The sequence below is a fragment of the Saimiri boliviensis genome, chromosome 1 (genome assembly GCF_048565385.1).
Source record: "Saimiri boliviensis isolate mSaiBol1 chromosome 1, mSaiBol1.pri, whole genome shotgun sequence".
NCBI lineage: Eukaryota > Metazoa > Chordata > Mammalia > Primates > Cebidae > Saimiri > Saimiri boliviensis.
Window position 1 is genome coordinate 269,611,787 of NC_133449.1, and position 27,375 is coordinate 269,639,161.

General features: G+C 40.5%; 1 protein-coding gene across 4 annotated transcripts in view; it reads left to right on the forward strand.

Annotated features, from left to right (window-relative positions):
- The first annotated feature begins 2,191 nt into the window (after nucleotides 1–2,191).
- The window catches only part of ZFR (zinc finger RNA binding protein), a 91,245-nt gene continuing 66,061 nt past the window's right edge, over nucleotides 2,192–27,375 (forward strand). For all 4 annotated transcript variants that reach the window (XR_012514040.1, XM_074386771.1, XM_039467822.2 and 1 more), the window contains exons 1-2: nucleotides 2,192–2,319; nucleotides 2,614–2,713. Coding sequence is in view for 3 of the 4 variants with exons in the window: in XM_074386771.1 (XP_074242872.1) it covers nucleotides 2,283–2,319; nucleotides 2,614–2,713 (137 nt within the window). In the remaining variant the exon portion in view is untranslated. The remainder of the gene's footprint in view (nucleotides 2,320–2,613; nucleotides 2,714–27,375) is intronic.

Consider the following 27,375-nt stretch of genomic DNA (forward strand, 5'->3'; position numbering starts at 1 on the left):
TATAAATAATTTTCACTACTCCTACACCTACTTTGACCCCTAAGAATCAGGGGAGAGGCCTCATCTTCCTCTTTCTGGTTATGTGCTTGCTCATTGGGGTGTGCCAGCAGCATGCCATCCTCCAAAGGCCTGCCAAGCAACCAAGTATAAAACTGGCCTACACAGACTCTTTTTAGGCAAGGGATTAACACCTGTCTTTTCTCCTCCAGTTTTATTGAAATAGCCTAGTAACTAATAGAGCCAGTTCATCAAAGCAGTTTACAGTCAGTGTCTTGAAGCTTGCTTAACGAAGTCCAAGGCAAAGTACCCTTAAAATATACCTCTAATATCCTACATGTAGGAGATATTTCTTCCTAGCAACATCCTTGGAGCACAAATAACTTCTCCCTGGCAAAACATCAGTATTCTCAAAAGTAATGACACTGTCTTTTCTCCAAGGTTTTACATTTTCTCTTTTTGAAATGAGTAACAGGACAAATCAGACAGGTTCTGAGAGCCTGTACTTTTGTAGGAGGCGTGGGGGAGCAAGGTTGGCGCAAATAAGAATTGAGGCATTGTTTCTGCTCTGGCATAAGAAAGTAGGACAAAGCCCTGAATTTCATGGGTGGGTTCTGACTCACCCTTTGCATTTCTTTTTAATGTTCATATCCAACAATGAGGGGAGATGAGGAGCAGGGAGTCTGGGGGATGGGCATGGGGAAGGTCAGGAAGAGGTGAAATGCATGCAGCATGTATGCATTGATGGAAGACAGGAAACAGATAAGGCCAGAGAAACTAGACCATCAGAAGAGGGACTGGAAGAGGAAAGAGAATGGCTGAAGACGAACTGAGAAACTAAAGGGAAAACAGCGAGAAAACACGAGGAAAGAAAAAAAAATGCTTACATGGGGGCAAGTACTGTTCTGTCCTTACCACGAAAGATCTGGCACCCTGATCTGCTCTCCCTCTCACTGGGCTCCAGCCAGACTGATCTTGCTGTTGAACATTCTTGCATCGGACCCTTCCACTTGCTGCTCTTCCTGCAGCGATCTCCCGGGTCTGTCCTTCCTTCCTCCAAGTGGTCTCCCTAACCACACTCTGCATGAAATAGCACCTCCCTTGACCAGATGCGGTGGCTCAAGCCTGTAATTCCAGCACTTTGGGAGGCTGAGGCAGGTGGATCACGAGGTCAGGAGTTCAAGACCAGCCTGGCCAAGATGGTGAAACCCTGTCTCTACTAAAAAATACAAAAAATTAGCCGGGCGTGGTTGCATGTGCCTGTAATCCTAGCTACTCTGGAGGCTGAGGTGGAGAACTGCTTAAACCCAGAAGGCAGAGGTTGCAGTGAGATCGCACCACTGCACTCCAGCCTGGATGACCGAGAGATTCCGTCAAAAAAAAAAAAAAAAAAAAAAAAAAGGAAAGGAAAGAAAGAGTACCTCCCTTATCCTTATTGTCCTTAGCCTGCTTCATGCTTGAAGCTCCAGTCACCATCAGACAGACTTTCTGTGTTTGGGCTACTGGCTATTGTCTGACATATACCCGCTCCTAGAACGTAAACTCCACGGGAACAGGGACTTTGTTTTGTTCCCTACTGTATCTCCAGCACCTACAACAGTGCCTGACACCCTTATGGGTGATCGATACCCGCCGATGGCTCAGGTAGCGGGTGCAGGTCGAGGGAAAGGTATGAAAAGAGGTGTGTGCAGGAGGAATGTTTGGGTTGTGCTTTTAGTCCAGCAGAAAAGCACTTTCCATCCTTTTTCTCTTTCTCTCCTCTCCTTCTCCCTCCCTCCGCACTTAAGAGGTTGGGGAAAAGCTGCGGGAAAGCAGGAAATAAGGCAAAATCCTAAATCGTCCAGCTCGAATTCTACCGAAAAAATCAGAAGCGAGGAAGGCAGGGAGGCAGAGAATAAATGAACACGCAAAAGTGAAGGCAACGAGCGGAAAGTAAGGAGAAAGGCGAACAGACGTCACGCTCTCTGGTCACGCTCCCTGACTCCCCGGAGGCCTGGCGAGGCGCTCCCGGCACGCGCCCCAGTCGGCGCGGCGTCACCACCGCTTCGGAGAAGGCCAGGCCAGTCTTCCCCCGCCGGCCTCCCAGCGCCGGCACAGCCGAGGCCCCAGCACGCGCCCGGGGGAGCCGCGAAGGCGGCGGGGACTACAGCTCCCAGGATGCCGAGCACGGCCGCGCCTGCGCAGTGCGGCCGGAGGCGGAGGTCTGTTCTCCGCTGAGGAGGAGCGGGGCAGAGGAGGGAGGCAGCGGGTGAGAGTTCAGAGTTCAGCAGCAGCAGCCCGAGCCCATGATTCCCATATGCCCTGTAGTTTCTTTTACCTATGGTGAGTCTAATGTGGCCCACGAGGCCTCTGCCCGGCCCCTTCCCTGGCCCCGGGCAGCGGGGAGGCGCGGGGGTTGGGGCAGGCTCCGGGGAGGAGGCGGCGGCCGCCACCCGGGCGTGCGAGTGAGTGAGGGAGTGCGAGCCGGGAGGGGGAGGCGGCGCGGCCGCGGCCCGGGCCCCGCCAGGGCTGCTCTCACGGCGCCTCTCTCTCCTCTCTCCTTGCCCTCCCTCGGCGTCTCGGCTTCTCTGCGTCTCTCCTCCCGCCATGGGACCCGACTTTCCGTGCCCGCCGCAGTGCCCAGCCGGCTGGGGGAAGATGCCAAAATGGCGACCGGCAACTACTTTGGATTCACCCACAGCGGGGCGGCGGCGGCGGCGGCTGCGGCCCAATATAGGTAACGGCACCCTGCCCTTTCCCTGCTCCCCGCTTCCCTGCCCCTCTGCCCCGATCCCGCCGACGCGACGCCCCCGCGCCCGCCCCCCGCCAGCCTAGAGCTCCGGCCCGCTGCAGGCCCGGCCCGACCCGGTCCAGCCCCGCGCCTTTCCCGCCCCGCCCTGCCCTGCCCGGCCCGGCCCGGCCCGCGGCGGGGAGCGGCCCCCCGTGGGGGCAGGTAGAGACGCCGGAGGTGTAGGGACGTGGAGGCCGCAGGGCCCTCCGGCAGCCCCGTAGCTAAAATGGCCTCCCGCGGCCGCCAAGCAGAGCCGCCACCGCCGCCCGCAAGCCCCCAGTCCCCGCCTCCGCGCGTCCAGCCCCCACCTCCCTTCTTCTTCCCACTTGGGGGGATGAAGAGGGTGGTCGAAGGGACCTCGCGGGGAGTGCCGTGTCGCAGGTCCACTGGCTTCTCCTGCGACGCCTCTCTGCGTCGTTGCCTGATGCTTCAACCCCCGGAGCCTTGATAACGTGTCGTAGTCTCGGGTACCTTCTCCGTCTTGGGGCTGCTTCCCCAGACGCTCCATCACCAGCGAGCCCAGTTGACAAACTGCGGGTGTTACTGCGTTCATCGGGTTCCTTTAAGTTTTTTCTGCTAGGAGAGAGGTTCACATACCAACCACCTGTAAATTGTGTAGCTCTTAGACTGGAAAAGATGTGCGAAGTTTCTGGAGTTAAGGTCCCAGGTGGGCCTGTCATTCACCTTGGGGGCTCTTTTCCCTGCAGGGGTGAGTGGGGGAGAAGATGCAAGTGAGATAGCACTGAGTCATTGTAATGCTCCGGATGAAATCCCTACCTTAAGGGAAGCTCTCATTTCTAGAGTGTCTGTAGTTCATTGTACATCTTATCAAAGACAAACACACACACACAGGACACTGGATTTTTAAATTGTTGCTTTTGAGTCAGTCTGAGACAGTCTTTTGATTCGGGACATAAGCACACACGGCTCCCTGCGTGATACGCTCTTTATGTATATTAGAGGTTGATTAAACCCAGGCAGATTTTTCATCTGATTTACTTCAGGACGCACATTGTTTAATGGAAAGGACATTATTGGGAGCTAGAAGACCCAAATCTCAAAACTCCTGGACTCGGGTCCGGACTCGGGTCCTGCCTCGGCCTCCCAAAGTGCTAGAATTACAGGCATGAGCCACCACACGGGCCTCTTTTGCTCTTGATCTTATGATGTTACACCGGCCTCTTTTGCTCTTGATCTTATGATGTTGGGAACTTCGTATGTTTGGGTTTTCATTTTCATCATCTGTAAAATGAGATGCTGGGCAAACTGTCTTTTTGGGCTGAAACTTGTGATTCTGAGAAACCAAGTTGGCTCTATTCTGTGGCATCCCTAAGATACCATTTATTGTAAGAAGTACCATTGTAGTACTAAAAAAAATACAACCAGTTAAAATAAGACACTTAAGACTCCATTAAGAGATGTCAAAATGTATAAATGTGCATTATATTGGCAAAACTAGATTATACTATTTGTTGACTGCCATGTGGCATTTTACAAGTGTTTTTTCTTAAGGCCTTCATTTTAGAAAAAGCACTGAGATGACAAATTACTACAGCAAAGTTTTGGGGCATTTCAAGTATTAGTAAATCCTTTGGTTATCATTTTTGATAATTAAACAAAAAGTTTCAGCTACTTTGATAAAATCTTTTAGGGCTTTAAAAAAATTCAATAGCTTTTTTTAGGGTACAAATGGTTTTTGATTGCAGGGATGAATTATGTAGTGGTGAATTCTGAGATTTTAGTAGGGCTAATAATTTTTGAGGAGAGGAAGAAAAAAAACATCTTTTTCTGAGAAACAAGAGATAGCTAATCAGCATCTGTGCCATAAATCTGCTGCTGGCAAATACTAGTGTTCGTCTAGAAGACTGTATTTAACCATTAAAATTCTGCTTGTTTTACTGAGGTTTTTTCTGTTTCCCTAATATGGGTTGAGTGATAGATTTGTTAGATTATTAACTTTATTTACTGAAAATTGATGAGTTCTTTGTGGCACTTCTGAAATATTTTTTCCCTAAATGTAGACCTACAGATAGAAATGAAGGAAGGAAATGCTGATTTAAAGATACTTAATAATTATTTGATAAAATATTTATGTGTATTGTTTTATCCCAATATAGGGAACCATGACAGAATTTCTGTTTCTAATAATTTTTTTACCTTGAAACTCAAAGTTTAAACTGTAACAGCAGGTTACTAAATTAAGTGTACATCCAATGAGAAAAGACTAGTCTTTTGCTGTTACACATATATTGCTAAAACTAAGGCACTCATATATAAGTCCTTATATGTAAACATAGTTCATGAAAATTGTTTGCATTTAATGACAAGAAATCAGGCCCAATAATACTGGGAATTTTGGCAAGGAAGATGAATAAATAACCTTCATAACAAAGCACATGCAAAAAGTGTGGTGATTATGCTAATTTTTCTTCCTGACTGGAAATAATTATAATGGAACTTTAGAGATGGAAGACCGGGTTCTACTTTGCTAATATTTTTTAACGTTTGAAAGATCTCAAACTCGGGAAAATCTTAAGTGCAGTTCACTCCTTCATATGAAAACATGAAGATTTTTGTTTTTTGGGTTTGTTTTTTTTTTTTTTAAATCAAATTTGGATAGAGAATAGAGTATTCATGGAGGACCAACTTTTTGTATTTGCAGGTTTCACAGGGCCTACTGTGGGATTTTGTGAATATTTGTATACGTAGTTGTCTTGGAACCAGTTTCTTGCTTATATTGAGGGATGCCTGTATTTATGTGTGAATGATGTGACTAAATTACTTTACCTATCATTGAATACAGATAACCGAAAGTAAATATTCTACACCTAAATGTAATTCCGGAGGTCAGACGCGGTGGCTCATGCCTGTAATCCCAGCACTTTCGGAGGCTGAGGCAGGTGGATCGCCTGAGGTCAGGAATTTAAGACCAACTTGGTCAACACGGTGACACCCCCCACACCCCCCAGATCTACTACTAAAAACACAAAAATTAGCTGGGCATAGTGGCAGACACCTGTAATCCCAGCTATACGGGAGGCTGAGGCAGGGGAATCACTTGAACCCGGGAGACAGAGGTTGCAGTGAGCTGAATAGCACCATTGCACTCTGCCTGGGTGACAGAGCCAGACTCCATCTCAAAATAAAATAAGATAAATGTAATTCCAGCTCTTAGTTTTCTTGATTACAGCTCTGTAAAGTATTTGATTAAATGCATTTTAGATTTAGACTTTTTAGCTTGTTAATATTTGAGATTCATAATGGCACATTAAAGATCAGATTCTTTAAGAGATGTTATAAAGAACTGTAATAGCGAATTTGTCAAGTATGTAGATTGTTTTTCATTTGTATTAATGCATATTAGACAATTTTATGGTAAGCATTTCTCAGTCTTTGTGTTATAAGTCCCATAAACTATGGATTTTTTTCTCCTGTTTCATATTTAAATCAAAGAAATATACGCCAGTTAAGTATTCATTTGTATGTGTTTACATGTGTACATTTCTGACAGCATGTTAATTTGAGGGTGCACAGTAGAAAGCAGATTTCAGACATGGTAAAAATATAGGAATGGCTTCATGGCCAAAAGGGAACTTGGCTGGATAGATAACCTGTTAGAGTACTTTTTTTTTTTTTTTTTTTTTTTTTTGAGACGGAGTTTCGCTCTTGTTACCCAGGCTGGAGTGCAATGGCGCGATCTCGGCTCACCGCAACCTCCGCCTCCTGGGCTCAGGCAATTCTCCTGCCTCAGCCTCCTAAGTAGCTGGGATTATAGGCACGCGCCACCACACCCAGCTAGTTTTTTGTATTTTTAGTAGAGACGGGGTTTCACTATGTTGACCAGGATGGTCTCGATCTCTCGACCTTGTGATCCACCCGCCTCGGCCTCCCAAAGTGCTGGGATTACAGGCCACCGCGCCCGGCTAGAGTACTTTTTTTGTTTAAGAAAATACACTTACATAAATCTAGTTTTATTTTTAAATAAAGCTTGGGGAAAGAACTATTATGACAGTTCTGACGACTTTAGGGTAGCAAAGAATATGAGGAAAAATAATTTTCAGAGAAAAAACTTCCTGATAGTTTCATAGGCTCAAAAATCATTTTTTTTTTTTTCTACTTCTTCATTGACAGTGATAGAGAAGTTCTGATAGGAGTTCTTCAGGTTTTGAGGAGAATTTGTGGCATATACATTTATAAAGCATATGTAATAAACATAAAATAAGCCCATTATATCCCACAATTAATAGGACATAACCATTTCTTTGAGGGTTGGGTTTTTGTTTGTTTTGTTTTGTTTTAAGACATGATCTTGCTCTGTCCCCAGGCTGCTTAGTATTGGTGATCGTAGCTCACTGCAGCCTCAAACCCCAGAGCTCAGGTGATCCTCCTGTGATGGGCTTCCAAGGTGCTGGGGTTACAGGCATGAGCCACTATGCTCAGCCTTGTTGAGAGTTGTAAACAGCCACTTTCTCTTTACCTAATACTTTAGAAAAACTTTGGATATACCAGTAAGTGGATTTTGACTGTTGCTGGACCCTAAGCATCTGCCAGTCAGAAGAAAGCATCTCATCTATGATGAGATGATTTTGAGATGACTTAGGGTCTTCTGTTCCTAAAGGATGAGATAACTTGGGTAGACGAACAGTAGCTTGGATAGGCTGCTAAGCTAATGAATTTTCCTTTCTCTTTTTTTTTTTTTTTTTTACTTTTTATTTGAATGTAGTGCTAAGACTATTGTGTCTTGAATTCAGGAAAGAATAAAAAGTAACACTAGCAAGGTAGAAAAGGATTAAACACTGAGAAGGTGAAAAAACCAGGTAAACAGGTTTTTAAAACCAACCTTGGTGATGGAAATTTACTGGCTTTACAAAAAAAAAAAAAACAACTGCAGCGGCTAATAACAACCCTTCCATTGTTGAATCAGAGACGTTAGGATGCATTCTGCATGGATAAGATTGAAACATGAAAATTTTCTTTCCAAAAGGATTGTTGCTGTTACACTGATGATATAATGGCTATTAGTCTTAATAGAGTAGGGTAAGCCAGAATATCCCTGTATAGAATAGGTATATACTTGAATATGCTTTTGTAAACTGCCTTATAGTATAGTATGAACAAAACGGCATACCTTTGGAACTAGATAGATGGGGTTTGAATCCCAACTCCGTCCCTTCATGTGCTTGGACAAGTCTCAACCTTTCTAAGACTTGGTTTCCTCACTTGCCTTGAGGTGAAGTTTAAATATAAAATTTTCTAGCCTAGTGCCTGATTATCACTAGGTATTCCTACCAATGTTGTTTCCTGTAGAGATCTAAGTAATAATATTGTAAGGGTTTTAGAAGGATTCCTTGGTTAATATCTATCATATATTTGTATAGAGAGTTAACGGTAAAATGTTTTAAAAGTAAAACATTTGGAGTCTTGATTACTAATAGAGAAAAAAGGAAAGTTTTTATTTACAGGTAACATGATTATTATGCTTGTCAGGCAAAAATGTGAGAACTAGTAAGAGTACAGGAAATTTTTGGGTCTAAGATCCAGCAAGGGCTAGATTACATGGTGACTCACACCTGTAATCCCAGCACTTTAGGAGGCCAAAGTGGACAGATCACCTGAGGATGGGAGTTCAAGACCAGCCTGACCAACATGGAGAAACCCCATGTCTACTAAATATACAAAATTAGCTAGAGGTAGTGGCACATGCCTTGATCCCAGCTACTCGGGAGGCTGAGGCAGGAGAATCACTTGAACTCAGGAGGTGAAAGTTGTGGTAAGCAAAGATCACACCATTGCACTCCAGCTTGGGCAACAAGAGTGAAACTCTGTATCAGAAGATCAGGCAAAATCAGTAGCATTCTTATTTCATCAATATTGAATTAGATTATAAATGCTGTTTATGTATAGCCACCAAACCTATTAATTAAGCAGGATAAAACAAATGAGATACTCAAAAAACACTTTGAGAAGAAAATACAGTAGGATAAAAAAGTCATAAAAGATTACAAAGATGGACTGTGTTTATGAGTGAAAAATCAGTGCCATCAAATTATCTCTTAATTAATCTACATATTTAGTGTTACTTCAATAAAAACCTCAGAGGATTTTTGGGATAACTTGATAAAAGGGTTTTAATGTATATAGTAAAAAAGTGTGTTCAGTTAAAAATTGTCATGAAAGTCTTGCAGAAATGATAAGGACTTGTAATATCAGATACTAAAACATTACTCATAGAAAAATGTGGTATTGGTACAGGGATAGGTAGTTGGTACAGGGATAGATCATTGAATTAAAATAGAGATTCCAGCTGGGTGCAGCGGCTCACGCCTGTAATCCCAGCACTTCGAGAGGCTGAGGCAGGTGGATCATGATGTCAGGAGCTTAAGACCGGCTTGGCCAAGATGGGGAAACCCCGTCTTTACTAAAAATACAAAAAAAAAATAGCCAAGTGTGGTGATGGGCGTCTGTAATCCCAGCTATTTGGGAGGCTGAGGCAGGGAATTGCTTGAACCTGGGAGGCAGAGGTTGCAGTGAGTCGAGATTGTGCCGTTATAAACTCCAGCCTGGGCCGGGCGCGGTGGCTCAAGCCTGTAATCCCAGCACTTTGGGAGGCCGAGGCGGGTGGATCACGAGGTCGAGAGATCGAGACCATCCTGGTCAACATGGTGAAACCCCGTCTCTACTAAAAGTGCAAAAAATTAGCTGGGCATGGTGGCACGTGCCTGTAATCCCAGCTACTCAGGAGGCTGAGGCAGGAGAATTGCCTGAGCCCAGGAGGCGGAGGTTGCGGTGAGCCGAGATCACGCCATTGCACTCCAGCCTGGATAACAAGGGCGAAACTCCGTCTCAAAAAATAAATAAATAAATAAATAAATAAACTCCAGCCTGGGCAACAGAGCAAAATTCTGTCTCAAAAAAAATAATAAAATAGAGATCCCAGAGACAGACATGCTTATATAGGCAGTTGGATTCAAATATATATCTAATATATGTCTATTTAAATAGATGTATTTGTTAAAAAAAAATCAGGTACATTATTACTCAGAGACATATCATCAGGTTAATGAGAAGACCATTCAGGCTTATAAATGTTGTAATTGATGAAGTAATTTAGAATCATTTGGATGCATCTTTAGTCTACTTACTAAAGGTGTGTAGGAGTACACCTGTGCTTGTCCACTAATTGTCCTTGACACCATTCTGTCAGAATACAGGATTAGACTAATTGTTCTGAGTTTATTATTTCTTAGTATTTCATAATAGCCATGTGCAGTACAGCTTTTAATTCATACTTACAGAGATAAAGTGAATGAACTAAACACTGGGCTTTTTTGTTTTATTCGAGTATTAGTCTTGTATATACTTTATATTAAAATGCATTTGTAGAGAGTAACTCATTTAATATTTTGTGAGCATCTACAGTATGCATAGTACCTGCTCTCAGGGAGTGTACGTTTCTGAGGGTAGAAACAGATGCACTTAAAAATAACTATGCCATTATAATAAAGTTTTAATGAAATACTAAAATGGGAAATTGAAGGATTTTGACTCTGGAGTTTGAGGTAGACTTTGTTCTTTCATTCTGAAAATTGAGGGAAGGTCATTTTAGACAAAGGAAAAGTATTGAGCCAAGACAGGAATATCTGGATTGCATGATTGTTACAGAGACTGGGATGGCTCTGAAGTCAGACTACCTGAGCTGAATCTGGTTCCTCCTATTACCTGCCATGTGATCATGGGCAAACAGTTCTTGTTAATTTTTTAATCTATAAATTTAAGATAATATTTTCTTTGCCTTACAGGAAAACTGCACATATAAGAGGATAGTTTAATGAAATGTAATAAACTGAGTATACCTGTGTAACTTGCACTCAAATTAAAAACAAAACAACATTAATGGCATCCCGAGAGGTTTTTACATTTTCCATTGTATTGTTTTGAGGATTCAGTATTATTTGTAAAGTGGACCTGGCAGTGACTCACACCTGTAACCCTAGCACTTTGGTAGGCCTAGGTGGGAGGATTGCTTAATCCCAGAAGTTTGAGACCAGCATGAACAGCAAAGTGAGACTCTGTCTCTATTATTAATAAAAGAAAGAAGAAAGGAACACATTATTTGTGAAGTGTTCAGAACAGTATCTGGCATAAATTATATCCCTTTCAATGTTAGCCATTATTCAGTAGATGGCTGGTGAATATGGATGAAACCAGAGAATGTACAGTCCCTGGCATATATCAAGCATTCAGTAGACATGTTTTGAATTATATAAAGAAAAATAAAGAATACAACTGTGGTTACCAACTTTAAGGTAGGGCCAGGGAGAAAAAGAAATACTGGGTGGACAGAGAGCCAGGGGTCATGAAAACCAAAAGATGATAGCAAGGTTGTCAGCTTTAGAGAGGCTAGATTAGGGATTTAGTACAGTTATCAAATTATTGGTATAATTTTAATGACTAGCCTATATAGGAAAACTAGAATTTGATCACTTGGAGCTACAGAAAGGTTAGCATAAAATTTTACTTAAAGTAAGTTTGTAGTCTAGTGGTCATATAGATACTTAAGAGTTCTAGAGGTCACATGGGCTTAAAGTATTGGGAAGCACTGTGTGAAATCAAATGAAAATAATTTTTTTAAATTTATATTTTATTTCTGGGAAAGCTATAGTATAAAATATACTATTAGTACGGTAGTAAGCACTAAATGGGCAAGGCATGTCTTTGACAATAGATTTGAAGAAATACGCTTTTTTCAATGGGAAAACAATAAAAGTGCTGTTTAAACAATAACCATGTAGATGAGAGCAAAGAGTGCTGTGATTTATGAAAATGGCTTCATAGCTTCTCTTCCTCAATCCTGCCCCTTAGGAAACCATTTTATATTGTAAGTGCAATGGTCTCTGTGAAATGTAAATTTAATGATAACACTCTTCTGTTTAAGTTACTATCAGAATATCTGGTTATCCTAGCCTTATATTTAGAAGTCTGTAATGCTTCACCCACATTTATGAAATTCACACACTTCCAAAAATATTTGGAGTAAGCTTGTAAAAGCTTGACAGTAAAAACTGAATTGACAGAAGGTTAGCTTTTTTTCCCATCTCACTCAGTGTGAATATTCATACCTTTCCTTGAAGAAATGTTAATACATTTGAGAAATGATGAAGGATTTTTCTTGAATATAGAAAGTTACAGAGGTTGGGCATGGTGGTTCATGCCTGTAATCCCAGCATTTTGGAAGGCTGACGTAGGTGGATTGGTTGAGCCCAGGAATTCAAGACCAGCTAGACCGCAAGCAATCCACCCACCTCTGCAAAAATCATCGTATATGCCTGTGGTCCCAGCTACTTGAGAGGCTGAGGTGGGAGGATCACCTGAGCCTGGGAAGGTCAAGGCTGCAGTGAGCGTTTATTCAGCCACTGCACTTCAGCCTGGGTGACAGAATGAAACCCTGTCTTTAAAAAAGAAAGTTATAGAGCAGTTAGTTTTAATTAATTTATGGTATCCATCAGGGTTTATTGTACCCAACAGTTAGTGAGTTTTTTTGAGTAGTTCTGGTTACAAGGATTGACAAACCATGAATTTTATTCTTTCTTAGAGGCCTTCCAAACAAAACATTTCCCTTATTTTTCAAAATGGAATAAAATTCATCCTATTTTGCAAGATTTACATCATGGGATCTTAAACATTTTGCTGTTTTATCATTCTAGGAATTATTTCCTCTTACCACATATTCCCAGCTATGTTAAGGACTAACATAATTGGAAAATGGAAGAATGTTGGAATCACCTAGAAGGGTGGTACGATAGGGAAGTAACTGGTTGTATTGCATTACCCAAGTATTGTATCTTCATTCAAGAAGCTAGAAAAGAAAGAGACTAACTTCATAGTTGGCTTTTAATTTTCTTTCAATACAGTTGAGAATTCAGAATTGTTCTTTCTCTGCCCATACCAGCAAAGGAGAATAAAGTTGACACAAGAAAATGTTTCTCAATTATCAGATATATCAGAAGGTGAAGCACCCCTCTAGACTAATGATAATGTTGAAATTGTATAAGCAAAAATCTCAGGCTACAAGTCTTAGTTGATAATGTCCTCCTACATGAATTTTTCAAACTCAATAATCAGTACATAAACAATATATTTCTAAGGATTAAAAAGGAAATAATGGTATTCTCACTCAGTTAGTCATTCACTAGAAAGGACTTCATTGTGTAATATTCTGTGACAAGAACCAGAACATCGTATTTTGCTAAGCAGATACGTGGCAGAATTCTTTCATCTTTTGTTGTTGTTGTTTTGAGACAAGGGTCTCAAACTCCAGTCAATGCTGGAGTGCAGTGGCACAATCTTGGCTCACTGCAGACCTCCACCTTCCAGGCTCAAGTGATCCTCCTCAGCCCCCTGAGTAGGTGGGACTACAGGCATGTGCCACCATGCCCAGCTTATTTTTGTAGAGATGGGGTTTTTGCCATGTTGCCAAAGCTGGTCTCAAACTCCTGACTTCAGGCAATCCACCTGCCTTGGCCTCTCGAAGTGCTGGGATTACAGTCCTGAGCCAGCGTGGCTGGTGAATTCTTTAATCTTTTGTGATGTTTGTTCACCAGAATATACTTGATATGGTTCATTAGTGGACAAATGCTGAAAACAGATGTTTTATACAGAGGTGATTGGAAAAAACTAGTTGGTGTAGGAATGAGTTACTGGATTACACATTCCAAATCTAAAATTGAAAATATTTTGCAGTTATGGAGTAAAGAAGATGGCCATCTCTTTAACAAAATATGAGCCATCAGACATTTCAGAAAAATTTTTTATGGATTACATTTTGACCCTGCAAGTGCAAGAAGAACCAGAAGTACATAGAACCTGTTGGGGATATATGTCAAATCTGGAGTCAGCATTTGTGAGATGGACATGTTCCAAGTTTTTGCATTAGTGTTGAATGGTTAGCTGTGTTTAGAGAACCTGGTTTATATACCTTTGAAATCATGGGAATATGGAATATTTTGGGTTTTCTATAATTTTTTTTACTGTAATTCTTATTTATAGAAGTTTCTAATAATTCTTTTTCCTTATCCCTTATTTTAATGGAAATTGTGTGTTAAATGAGTATAATAATTTAAAAAATTTAAAAGATTCAATGGATGCAGATGGGACATGGTGTTAGCTGTCTTTCCTGGTGAGTTAAACATTACAAGAAAATTAGCAGTTTTCATACAACATTTAACCACCTCTATCCCTTTTAGGCTGCCATTCTAATGAGTTGGTAGAAATTGTAGGATAAGCTATCTTATTCTAGTTTTTAAGAAGAAATGAAACAGCAGGACACGGTGGTTCATGCCTATAATCTTAGCACTTTGGGAGGCTGAGGCGGGAGGATCACTTGAAGCTCAGGAATTCTAGACCAGCCTGGGTAGCATAGTGAGACCTTGTCTCTACAAAAAAAAAAAAAAAAAATTAGCCAGGCATGGTGGCGTACGCCTGTGGTCCCAGCTTCTTAGAAGACTGAGGTAGGAGGATGACTTGAGCTGGGGTTGTTGAGGGTGCAGTGAACTGTGATTGCACCACTTCAGTCCTTCCTGGGTGACAGAGTGAGACTGTCTCACAAAAAATAAAAAGAAGAAATGGAACCTGAATTTAAATTTCCTCTAAAATTCTATGGTAATAAAATTATTGTTGTAATAACATTGTAAAGATAATGGGAGCATGACATTACAACATCAAAAATAAGGAATAGCTGGGTGCTGTGACTCAAACCTGTAATCACAGCACTTTGGGAGGCTGAGGGGAGAGGACTACTTGAGCTCAAAAGTTTGAGACTATATATAAAGAACTCTTAAAACTCAACAAAAAGTCAAATAACCCAATATAAAAATTGGCAAAAAAAACTTGACCAAAAATGACATACAAATGGCCAAAAAGCATATGAAAAGATGCTCAACATCACTATCAGAGAAATGCAAATCAAAGCCACAGTGAGCCATCACCTCACATTTAGTGAGCTATCTCCTACGTTATAGTAAACCCAAATTTTTATTCCATATTGCCCTGAAAGGTATATGGACTGTGTTCCCTAAACACAACCAACTGCTCAACTTTGATGTACAAACTTGCAGTGGTGCAATCACAGCTCACTGTACCCTAAACATCCCCAGCTCAACACAGCGAGACTCCCATCTCTACAAAAAAATGAGCTGGGCAGGGTGGCAGGGGCCTGTGGCCTCAGCTACTTAAGAGACTGAGGAGGGTGGATCACTTGAACCTGGGAGGTTGAGCCATGTTTATGCCACTGCACTCCAGCCTTGGGACAAAGCGAGACCCTGTGTCAGGGAAAAAAAAAAAAAAAAAAAAAAAATCCAGGTATGGTGGCATACACATGTAGTCCCAGCTACTACTTGGGAAGCTGAGGTGGGAAGATCACCTTAGTCCGGGAAGTCCAGTCTTCATTGAGCCATGATCTTTCCACTGCACTTGCTGGGTATCAATAAAACCCTGTTTCATTAAAAAAAAAAAAAAAAAAAAAAAGAAGGAATAATTAAAGTTGCCTTGTCTTTGGGGTGATTCTGTAAGGAAGTTTGTCTTTTTTTTTTTTTCCAGTGTTATACCTGATTTAAAGACATTAAATGTCAGTAATTTTGTAGATACATAAAATGCCACAATTTGACCTAGAAAAGTCCAACAATATTGAGCAGCAAACTTGGACTAGTGGGAAGATTGTGTTTTGTGTGCCATGAAAGAGAAAGAAATGTTGTATCTACCAGTTACATTACTATTTTGCCCAAAATTGAAACATCCACACAACAGTATGTTTTCTAAGTTATGAAAAGCACATCTAATGTGAACAGAAGCTATGTTTTCTTTAGATTTTTCCCTTCTTTATAACTGCAGAAATAGAATATTCTGTTTACACCTGATAGTAACATGAATATTTCACTTAATCTAAAGTTGGTCATTAGTTTTGTCCCCCTCACCAATAGAAAGACTTAAAATGTTTTAAACTTGATCAGTCCTGATTTTGTGCTATTGTTATATATCTCAGATTTTTTTAAACCCTGTGACCAATTACTGTTGGACACGATTATTTGTTTCATATAATCATTGATTAGTTAAGTTTACCTTCATATTTACCACTGTTTTTGCTCAACATTCATTCATTCTGAGATCATTTTTATTCTTTCTAAAGTAAGTCTGAGAATTTCCATTAGCACGGGTCTAAAAATAACAGGTTTTTCCCTTTTTTTTTTTCTTTTTTTGAGACAGGGTCTCACTGTGTTGCCCAGGCTGGAGCGCGATGGTGCGATCTCAGCTCACTGAAGCTTCAGCCTCCTGGGCTCAAGCAGTCCTCCCACCTCAGCCCCCTGAGTAGCTAGGATGACAGGGCCACCTCCATGCCTGGCTAATGTTTGTATTTTTTAGTGCAGACAGAGTTTCACCGTGATGCCCAGGCTGCTCTTAAACTCCTGTACTCAAGTGATCTGCCTGCAGTAGCCTCCCAAAGTGCTGGCATTACAAGCATGAGGCACCACGACCAGTCTAAGGTTTTTTGGGTTTTTTTAATCTTAAAATATCTTTAATTCTCCCTCCTTGAGTAGTCATCACTTAGTCTCTATAGGCAGTTTTTTCCCTCCGGCTGCTTAGAAGAGTTTTTCTTCATCTCTTTCGTGATTACAGTTTCACTTAGATGTATCTTAGTGTGATTCCCGGTTCCTTAATCTTACTTGGGGTTTCTTTGGGCTCCTGAATGTGAACATCGTTATCTTTCTTTAATTTTAGAGAATCTCTGATGTTCTTTTTCTATCTTCTCTCCTAATCTTTCTCTCCATTTGTAATTCCAATTAGATGTAAGGTACCATTTTTTAAAATTCTGTCTTCTAAGTCTTTTAACCTCCTTAATATTTTTCGTGTACATTCTGGGTAATTTTTACAGATAATTTTCTGATTCACCAGTTTATTGCTAGCCATATCTAATTATTTATGTAGTAACTTTTCTGAGTTCCTGACTATAATTTGTCAGTTCATTTAATTTTAAAAGTTCATGTGGTTGTTTTTGATCCATCTTGTTCCTTTCTCTGAGTTTTGACAGTCTCTTTTTCAGATGCACCATATTTGTATCCAATAATTCTAGTGCTGTGGTCTTTAAAAACTTTTTAAAATTCTGTACACTTTTGCTTATAGTAATGTATTTCCCTTGGGTTTTGTTGTGATTTTTGTTGTTGTTGTTGTTGTTGTTGTTGAAATAGGGTCTCACTCTGTCACCCAGGCTATGTCCCAGGCAACATCAACCCAGGCTATGTCACCCAAGTGCAGTCGTGGCTCACAGCAGCCTCAACCTCCTGGGCTCAAGCAGTCCTCCTGCCTCAGCCTTCAGGACCCCACGATACCTGGCTAATGTTTAAAAAGCTATTTTTTTTTGGAGTCGGGGCCTCCATGTGTTACCCAGCCTGGTCTCAAAACTCCTGGCCTCAAGTGATTGTCCCACTTTGACCTCCCAAAGTACCAGGATTATAAGCATGAGCTATTGTACCTGGCTTCTTAGGATTTTTTTGATTGAGATTTCCTATTAGAATATTATATGCAACATTTACAGAAGAATATTTTTGTGCCACCTGGAAGCACTGTCAGCCAAGAGTTACACAGGTTGAATATTTTCCAGTTAGGCTCACTCAACTAGTAAGTGTAATGCAAATATTCTAAAATTGGAAATAGCTGGTCCCATGTATTTCAGATAATGGATAGTCAATCTGAGTTAAACTAACTCCCTGGTTAGGAATTTGCCTGATCAGATCACGTGAATTCTAGAGCCCAAACCTAGGGGAAGATTGTCTTGTGCCTAAGAACTGTCAGGAAAGTCTTTTCTCTTTACCCAGAACCAAGGGCGAGATGGGAAAAAGTTTCTTACAGTTCTCCCTTGAAGATGGAAGAAGACTTTTTTCTAATTCACATACTGTGGTGGTTTGTTTAGGAGCTCCAAAGTTCTAAGTTGTTGCTTCCCAATTCTTTCATGTCTCTGTTAACATGGAAAGTGATATTTGTACAGTAGCTTGCTGGGTAAGTTGAGAGACTGGAGCCTTGGATAAGGGATATTGCAGCTGCAGGCAACAGAATTGGGGCCTCAGGCCCCTCATGCACTGTGCATTCTCCCAAGAACTAACACCAACATCTGGTGGGACCCTCTGCTTTTATACTACTCAAAGTGTGGTAGGCAGATGGGTGCTGCTCTGTGACTTCTCATTAATTCGTCATAAAAGGTATTTGTCAGATAATGTAAGTTAACCAACTACTAAACATACTATTATTGTTTGAGTCTCCCTCTTCACTCAGGTTGAAGTGCAGTAGCACAGTCAGCTCACTGAAGCCTCAGACTCCTTCTAGCAAGCAATCTTACTGTCTCAGCCTCTTGAGTAGCTGGGACTATAGACATGCACCTCCATACTAGGCTAATTTTTTGTTTGTTTGTTTAGTAAAGTCTTGCTCTGTCATGCAGGCTGGAACGCAGTAGCGCAATCTTAGCTCACTGTAACTTCCACCTCCTGGGTTCAAGCGATTCTCCTGCCTCAGCCCCCCAAGTAGCTGGGACTACAGGCGTGTGCCACCACACTTGGCTAATTTTTGTATTTTTGGTAGAGACACGTTTTCACCCTGTTGGCCAAGCTGGTCTTGAACTCCTCCTGACTTCAGTTGAACTGCCTGCCTCGGCCTACCAAAGTGCTGGGATTACAGGTGTGAGCCACCATAATTTCTTATTTTTCATAGAGACGGGTTTATGTTGCCCAGGCTGGTCCTGAACTGGGCTCAAGCAGTCCTCCTGCCTTGGCCTCCCAAAGTGTTGAGGTTACTGGCGTGATCCACTGTACCTGGCCTAAACGTATTGTTTAATTCATCTCCCTTTTATTTGGGTAGCAAAACTGTCTTGAATGAAGGAGTATATGATTTGCACTCTGTACTTAAATTCCTTACCTCCTTGCAAAACAATAGCAGTGTATAGAGCTGCTACATTCTAGACCTCCAGAGATCGGCAGATGCCATCAGAGTAACCTTGCTTACTGATGGTGGTTTTTGTTTGTCTTTTTTTCCTAGAATCTGAAACAGGATCTCACTTTGTCACCCGTGTTAGAGTGCATTGGCACAGTCACATCTCACAGTAACCTCCATGACCAGGCTCAAGCAATCCTCCCACCTCAGCGCCCCAAGTAACTAGGATTACAGGCATGTGCCACCATACCTGGCTAGTTTTTTCATTATTACTTTTTATTTATTTATTTATTTTTGTAGAGATGAGTTCTCACTATATTGCCCCGGCTGGTCTTGAACTTCTGGGCTCAATCAGTCCTCTCACCTCAGCCTCCCAGAGTGCTAAGATTACAGGCATGAGCCACTGCACCTGGCCTACTCGTGGTTTTTAGCTTCAGAGTTTTTACATTTTTTTTTTTTTTTGTCTAGCTTGTTTCGTCCATTTAAAAATTTTCCCCACTTGAAGATACTTTTTATTGGGAAAGTTTTAGGGTGCTTTTATGTTTACTTAGCTGAATGCTGAATGTTCAGTTGTTTTTGCTACTGTAAAAAAGTATCTTAAGTAGCAATAATTAACTTGGAGTGAGATAGTACTCATTCATTGGTTAAACAAAATAAAATTTACCATCTCAATCATTTTTAAGTATATACATTTCAGTGATGTTAAGTATATTCACAGTGTGAAATATTTCCAGACTTTTTTCATCTTGCAAATCTGAAACTATGCCTATTAAATAATCCTCCCTTTTCCTCTCGTCCCTGTTAACCTCTATTCTACTGCATGTTTCTGTGAATTTTACTACTATAGATACTTCATATAAGTGGAATCATATAGTATTTGTCACTTTGTGACTGGCCTGTTTCACTTAGCATGATGTCCTTAAGAATCATCCATGTTGTAGTTTATGACAGGATTTTGTTTTTTAAGGCTGAATATATGCCATGTATTTACCACACTTTGTTTATTCATTCCTCTGTTGATGAACATTTGGGTTGCATCCGCCTCTTGCGTCTTGTGACTGGTGCTGCTCTGAAGATGGATGCATAGATATCTCTTCGAGATTCTGCTTTCAACTCTGTGTATGCCCAGAAGTAGGATTGCTGGGTCACATGATAGTTGTATTTTTCATTTTTTGAGGAACCTCCATGCTGTTTTCTGTTGCAATTGAACTGTTTTACAATCCCACCAACAGTGCATCAGGGTTCCAGTTTCTCTCACATGTCTCAAACAGTTGTCATTTTCTGGTTTAAGACTAGCCTTTCTAATAAATGTGAGGTGATAGCTCATCATGGTTTTGATTTGCATTTCTCTGATAATTAGTGATAGCATCTTCTCATATGCTTCTTGGCCATTTGTATGTCATTTTTGGTACAGTTTCTACTTAAGTCTTCAGCCAATTTTTAAATTGGGTTATTTGACTTTTTGTTGAGTTGTAGGAGTTTTTTTTTAATATATTCTGGGTATTAATTTCATATGTATGATTTGCAGATATTTTCTCCCATTCTACATGTTGTCTTTTCACATTATTGATTGGGTCCTTTGATGCACAGAGGTTTTTGTTTGTTTTTGAGACATAGTCTCACTCTGTCACCTAAGCGGGAGTACAGTGGCACAATCTTGGCGCACTGCAACCTCCTTCTCCTGGGTTCAAGCAATTCTCCTGCCTCAGCCTCTCAAGTAGTTAGGACTACAGGCGCATGCCACCACACCTGGCTAATTTTTGTATTTTTGGTAGAGACAGGGTTTCACCCTGTTGGCCAGGCTGGTCTCGAACTCCTGACCTCAAGTCATCTGCCTGCCTCAGCCTCCAAAAGTGCTGGGATTACAGGCATGAGTCACCGCACTTGGCCACACAGAGGTTTTTAATTTTGATGTCTCATTTGTCTATTTTTAATTTTGTTGCCTGTACTTTTGATGTCATATCCAACAAATCATTGCCAAATTTAATGTCATGAAGCTTTTTTCCCGTGTTTTCTACTAAGCATTTTTATCATTTGAGCTGTTATATTTAGATGTTTCATCCATTTTGAGATAACTTCTATATATTTTGTAAGGTGAGGCTCCAGCTTTTTTTCCTTTTCGTGTGCATATCCAGTTTTCCTAACACCATTTGTTGAGAAGACAACCCATCAAATGATGTGGGCATCCTTGTCAAAAATTATTTGACTGTACATGTAAGGCTATATATCTGGGTCCTCTATTCTGTTTCATTGTCTATATGTCTATATGCCAGTACTACACTGTTTTGATTCTTAATAGTTTGAAATTAGGAAGTGAGAGACCTCCAACTTTGTTCTTCTATTTTAAGATTGTTTTGGCTATTAGGAGTCTTTTGAGATTCCATGGGAATTTTAGCATAGATTTCTTTTCTGGCAAAAAAAAAAAAAATCACTGTGATTTTTATGGGAAATACATTGAATCTTTAGATCACTTTGGGTAGTATTGACATCTTTTATCCTTTTTTTTTTTTTTTTTTTTTTTTGAGACGGAGTCTCCTTTCGCCAGGTTGGAGTGCAGTTGCGCAGTCTCGGCTCACTGAAACCTCCGCCTCCTGGGTTCTAGCAATGTAGCTGGGACTATAGGCATGTACCACCATGCCCAGCTGATTATTTAATTTTTAGTAGAGACAAGTTTTCACCAGGTTGGCCAGGATAGTCTCGATCTCTTGACCACATGATCCGCCCACCTCAGTCTCCCAAAGTACTGGGTCTACAGGCATGAGCCACTGTGCCCAGCCTTGATATCTTAACAATAGTATTTCTTCTATTCCATGAATATGGGTTGTCTTTCCATTTGTTTTTGTCTTTAAATCTTTCAGCAGTGTTTTATAGTTTTTAGTATACATATACATCTTTCATTCTTTCACCTCATTTATAAGTTGGTTTTTTTTTTTTTCTTTTATTGAGAGAAGTTTTCACCAGGTTGGCCAGGATGGTCTTGATCTCTTGACCACATGATCTGCCCACCTCACTCTCCCGAAGTACTGGGTCTACAGGCATGAGCCACTGTGCCCAGCCTTGATATCTTAACAATAGTATTTCTTCTATTCCATGAATATGGGTTATCTTTCCATTTATTTTTGTCTTTAAATCTTTCAGCAGTGTTTTATAGTTTTTAGTATACACATCTTTCATTCTTTCACCTCATTTATAAGTTTTTTTTTTTTTTTTTTTTGAGAGAGTCTGACTTTGTTGCCCAGACTGGCACAATTATGGCTCACTGCAGCTCTGACCTTTCCTGGGCTCAAGTGATCCTCCCACCTCAGCCACGTGGGACTACGAGCATGCGTCACCATGCCCTACTAATTTTTTTTAATATTTTTTCTACAGAAGAGATCTCACATATTATCCTCCCACCTCAGCCTCCCAAAGTGCTAGGATTACAGGTGTGAGCCAGCCACCATGCCCAGCCCAAGTTTTTTATTCTTTTTGATGCTATTGTAAGTGGAATTGTTTTCTCAATTGCCTGTTTATCATTAACATGTGGGAATGCAACTGATTTTTGTATTCTATAACTTTGCTTATTTCATTTATTCTAACAGTTTTTTGTGGAATATTTAGTGTTTTCCATGTATAAAATTATGTCATCTGTGAATAGATAGCTTGATCATTTTCAATTAGGATGGCTTTTTTTTTTTTTTTAAAGACAGACTATTGCTTTGTCGTCCAGGCTAGAGTGCAGTGGCACAATCTCAGCTCATGGCAGCCTCGGCCCCCTGGGTTTTCAATCAATTCTTGTACCTCAGCCTCCTGAGTAGCTGGGACTACAGGCACATGCCACCAAGTACAGCTTATTTATTGTATTTTTATTCTTCATGGGGTTTCACTGTGTTGGCCAGGCTGATCTCGAACTTCTGGGCTGAAGTGATTCACCTGCCTTGGCCTCCCAAAATGCTAGGATTACAGGTGTGAGCTACCACACCTGGCCCAATTTGGATGCCTTTTATTTTTCTTGCCTTATTGCTTTGGCCGAAACTTCAGTACTATGTTGAATAAAAGCAGTTAGAAGCATGCAGCTTTGCCTTCTTCCTCATCTTAGAGGAAAAGCTTTCAATGTGTCACTGAGTGTGAGGTTAGCTATGGGCTTTTCATAGTTTTTATTATATTGAGGTTATTTCCTTCAATTCCTAGTTGGTTGAGTTTTTTTGTTTTTGTTTTTGTTTTTTAATCGTAAAAGGATGTTGAATCTTGTCAAATGCTGTTGAGATGATCACATGGGTTTTATCTTTCATTTTGTTAATGTGTATTATGTTGATTTATATGTTGAACTTGTCACCATACTTTATTTAAGAAAACACAAGTGTTGTTGAGAGTAGATGTGATGGTTGAGAGCACATATACACTGCGACTGCACTGCTTAGGGTCAGGCTTTTGTTCTACCACTTACTAGTGATTACATGATATCTAGGTTTAAATAAAATACGTAATTTTCTGTTAGGTTTCTAATAATTATAAACCTTACTTTACTGTAAATAGTAGTTTTTATCAATGAATTAAGCAATGTCATTTTCCTGTTTCATGATAGAAACTTTTTTGGGTAAAGGGGTAATAGAGACCAAGAAAATGAATGGTGAATAACCATTGCAGACTCCCAAGTTAATGGTCTGCATCATGAAATGAAGATTCTCAAACGTTTGGGTTTCAGGATCCTTGTAGCACTTGTAATTATTCAGAACCCCAGAGTTTGGTTTATTTGGGTTATGTCGGTATTTATTATTAGGCTGAGCATGGTGGCTTACGCCTGTAATCCCAGCAGTTTGGGAAGCCAAGGCCCGGTGGATCACCTGAGGTCAGGAGTTCGAGATAAGCCTGGCTAACATGGTGAAACTCTGTCTCTACGAACAATACAAAAATAGCCAGAAGGAGGCAGCTGCCTGTAATCCTATCTACTCAGGTGCCTGAGGCGGGGACAACTGCTTGAATGAAGCCAAGAGGCAGAGGTTGCAGTGAGCCGGGATTGTGCCACTGCACAATCTCCAGCCTGGGCAACAGATCAAGACTCTGTCTCAAAAAATAAAAATTAAAAAAAGGGCCAGGCGCAGTGGCTCACACCTGTAATCCTAGCACTTTGGGAGGCCGAGGCAGGCAGATCACAAGGTCAGGACATTGAGACCATCCTGGCCAACATGGTGAAACCCCATGTCTACTAAAAATAAAAAAATTAGCCGGGCGTGGTGGCACACACCTGTAGTCCCAGCTACTCGGGAGGCTGAGGAAGAAGAATCACTTGAATCTGGGAGGCAGAGGTTGCAGTGAGCCAGGATCGCTCAACTGCATTCCAGTCTGGTGACAGAGGGAGAGTCTGTCTCAAAAAAAAAAAAAAAGAATAAAACTATTACACATTAAGCAAAAATATGCTTATGAAAGCAGTGAGATGAGAGACATTGTTTTACATTTTTAAAAATATTTTTAATGTCTTATTTAAGAATATAGATTCTAAAACCTGCTTTTGCATTCAGATTGTTGCAGTAAATTATTTGAATTAAAATATACCAAGGCTTAACTTCCAGATTAATGGAAGAAAAAAAGAAAAAGACAAAAAAAGAAAAGAAAAGAAAAGAAAAGAAAAGAAAAAATATATATACCAAGGCAGCCTGACCTCACACCAATGTGTAATTAAAAAGAGGACAACCTTGCATGGACCTCCTGAAAGAGTTTCAGGAACCCTTATGGGTCCCTGGATCACCCTTGGATCACATTGAGAACCACTGTTATATACAAATTAAAAACTTCCCGGAGACCTACACCTTAAAAGCATTCTGGTTTTGTTTTATGTTGGTGCTAACCTCCACATCACTGAAAAATATTCCTCTTTGGCTATTTTATATTTCAACTTTATGCTTATATTTTTATTTCCTACAATCACAGTTGAGGACTGCATTACATATGTTCTCTTCTCATTTCTTCTCTTCCCAAATTTAGACTCTTTCTGTTAATTTAGATAGTATACTCCACTTTTAGTTCCATCAAAGCTAGACAGTATCTCAGTACTTTCTACTTTAAGAATTCTTGAAACTCTTGCACTTCACTTCTCTTTCCTTACTTTACTCCCCCACTTAATCTACTCTTGTGATAATGTTTACATTATGTTCTGTAGTCATAGTTTATCTTCTCTAATTTAGATTGATTCTGAAACTTTAAAGCAAAAACTGTTTTGTTATCATCATATCAATAGTATTTACTGTGGAGCCTAGTACCATTCTGTAATTGTGATTTCTAATATGTTCCATTTTACAGTCCTGTACCGCTTATTAGAAAATCTTCTTAGGCTCAAGTTCAAATGGTTTTTTTTCCTTTTTTACACTATACTGATTGCTCAACTATGAAGTCTTTTACTGGGATCGTGCCTTTCTTGAGCAGTTTACATTTCCTGAATTCATTCATTACCTTTTTCTTAATCATGTTATCATTTCTTAAAATTTCTCTAGGCTCCCTGTCTACTGGCTATGTGTCTAGTCCCGGGTTTTTCTGGATACTTTCTCTGAGAGGCTTCTGTCCTTCCTCTAATTCCAGTCTGTACTCACTGCTCTCTGGGCCTGCTGCGACAGCTGCTGACCTAGGCTTTCATCTGTTTGCAGGATCCTGCATTTACTTGGTTTACTTTTTGTTTTAGCTAGAATGTGTCTTCATGTAGCTTCCTAAGAAAAGGTGTTACAGGAGGTAAACTTCTTCCATCCTTGAATATTTAAAAAATCTTTATTTTGCCTCCATAGTTTGGCTGGGTACAAAATTCTCCATTAGTAATCATTTTCCCTTGAATTTTGAAGATAATATCTTACTGTCTTCTAGCTCTATTGTTATCAGTAAGAAGTCTAGTTTCATTTAGTTGCATGTACCCAGTTTTTCCCTCTCTGGAGACAGGATCTTTTTGTCTTGAAAAGTAAAATGCTGTGTCTTTAGGTTTGGTTTTTTCACTCTGTTTTGCTCTCTGTGAGCCTTTTGGATTTGAAAATGTGATTTCCTTCACGAGTGGGAAATCTTATTTTTTAATTTTTTTTGAATTGCTTATTTTCTATCATTTCTTCTGGCTGGACATTGGGCCTCCTAGATTTACCCTTTCTTTTGTATTTTTCATATATTTATCTTGTCTATTTCTCAATTTTATCTTCTAGCTAGTATAAAGTTCTTGTTTTATAGATACAAATTAGAGTTTTTGAAATTTCTCATCTGTTGCCTTCACATGTTCATTTCCCACATGGTCATTCTTACTTGTTTTGCAGTTTATATAACAGGCTTTCTTCAGTTATGTGGTAATTTGTGTTGTCTTTTTTTTTTTTTTTAATTTAACAAATAATTTTTTTTGTGACGGGGGCCTCACTGTCGCCCAGGCTGGACTACAGTGGTGTGATCTCAGCTCACTGCAATCTCTGCCTCCTGAGCTGAGTGATCTCCTGCCTCAGCCTCCCAAATAGCTGGGACTGCAGATGCATGCCATCACACGAGGTTAATTTTTGTATTTTTTGTAGAGGTGGGGTCTCACTCTGTTGCCAAGTCTGGTCTCAAAACTCAAGATCCAGCCTTCTCGGCCTCCCAAAGTGCTGGGATTACAGTTACTCCGTGCCCAGCTTAACTGTTCTTTTTTTAAGCAATAAGATTGCCTGGAAGTCTTGGAATTCTTATGTTTTACAGTGAGTCCCTGGCTCACTTTTTTTGGTAAGTAGGTAAGGAGCTGGCCATTTCTTGAGTAAGAATACAGAGTGTGTATACTCTTTAATAATTTTTTACATGCTTTCTTTTCCTGATTTTTGTCAAGGAGGGTACTCTACCATATATGTCTGACTCTTGAAGTGTTTCTTTTCTTCTTCTTCTTCTTCTTCTTCTTCTTTCCTCTTTCTTCTTTCTTCTTTCTTTCTTCTTCTTTCTTCTTCTTTCTTCTTCTTCTTTCTTCTTCTTTCTTCTTCTTCTTGTGTTTCTTGTGTTTTTTTGAGACAGGGTTTCACTCTGTCATCCAGGCTGGAGTGCAGTGGCACAGTCATGGTTCACTGCAGCCTTAACCTCCTCTGCTCAAGCGATTCTCCTACCTCAGCCTCCTGACCAGCTGGGACTACAGGCACATACTACCATGTGTGGCTACTTTTTAAAAAATTTTCCCTAGAGATGGGATCTTTCTACATTGCCCAGGCTGGTCTCAAGCAATCCACCTACCTTGGTCTCCCAAAGTGCTGGGATTACAGATGTGAGCCACTGTACTCAGCCTTCCTGACACATTTGATAGAAGATATGGTTCCAGTCCAGATGATGAGTAGGGACCTGGCTATACAAAGCAGAGTTAGACAATGCCAGGGATGTGTAAATAGCAGTTGCTAAATATGCTGGCATCTTTTTCATATGGTTTCTGGGACTGGTGACTACATAATTTGTTGTTCAAACTGAGACATGTAGGAGAGTGAAAAGTACTAGTAATAATTACACCGGCAGTAGGCATTAACTAGAGCATATAGTTACTCTTTCTTGAGTCACATGGACATTTAGGATGAGTATCAGAGGCAGTATAAGTTAAATTGACTGCCTGGTTGAGTAAACATTCCATTATATTCCCACCTGCTTTTTGTCCAATAGGACATGTTTTGGGGACAGATACTGGATAAGGAGCAGTGGGT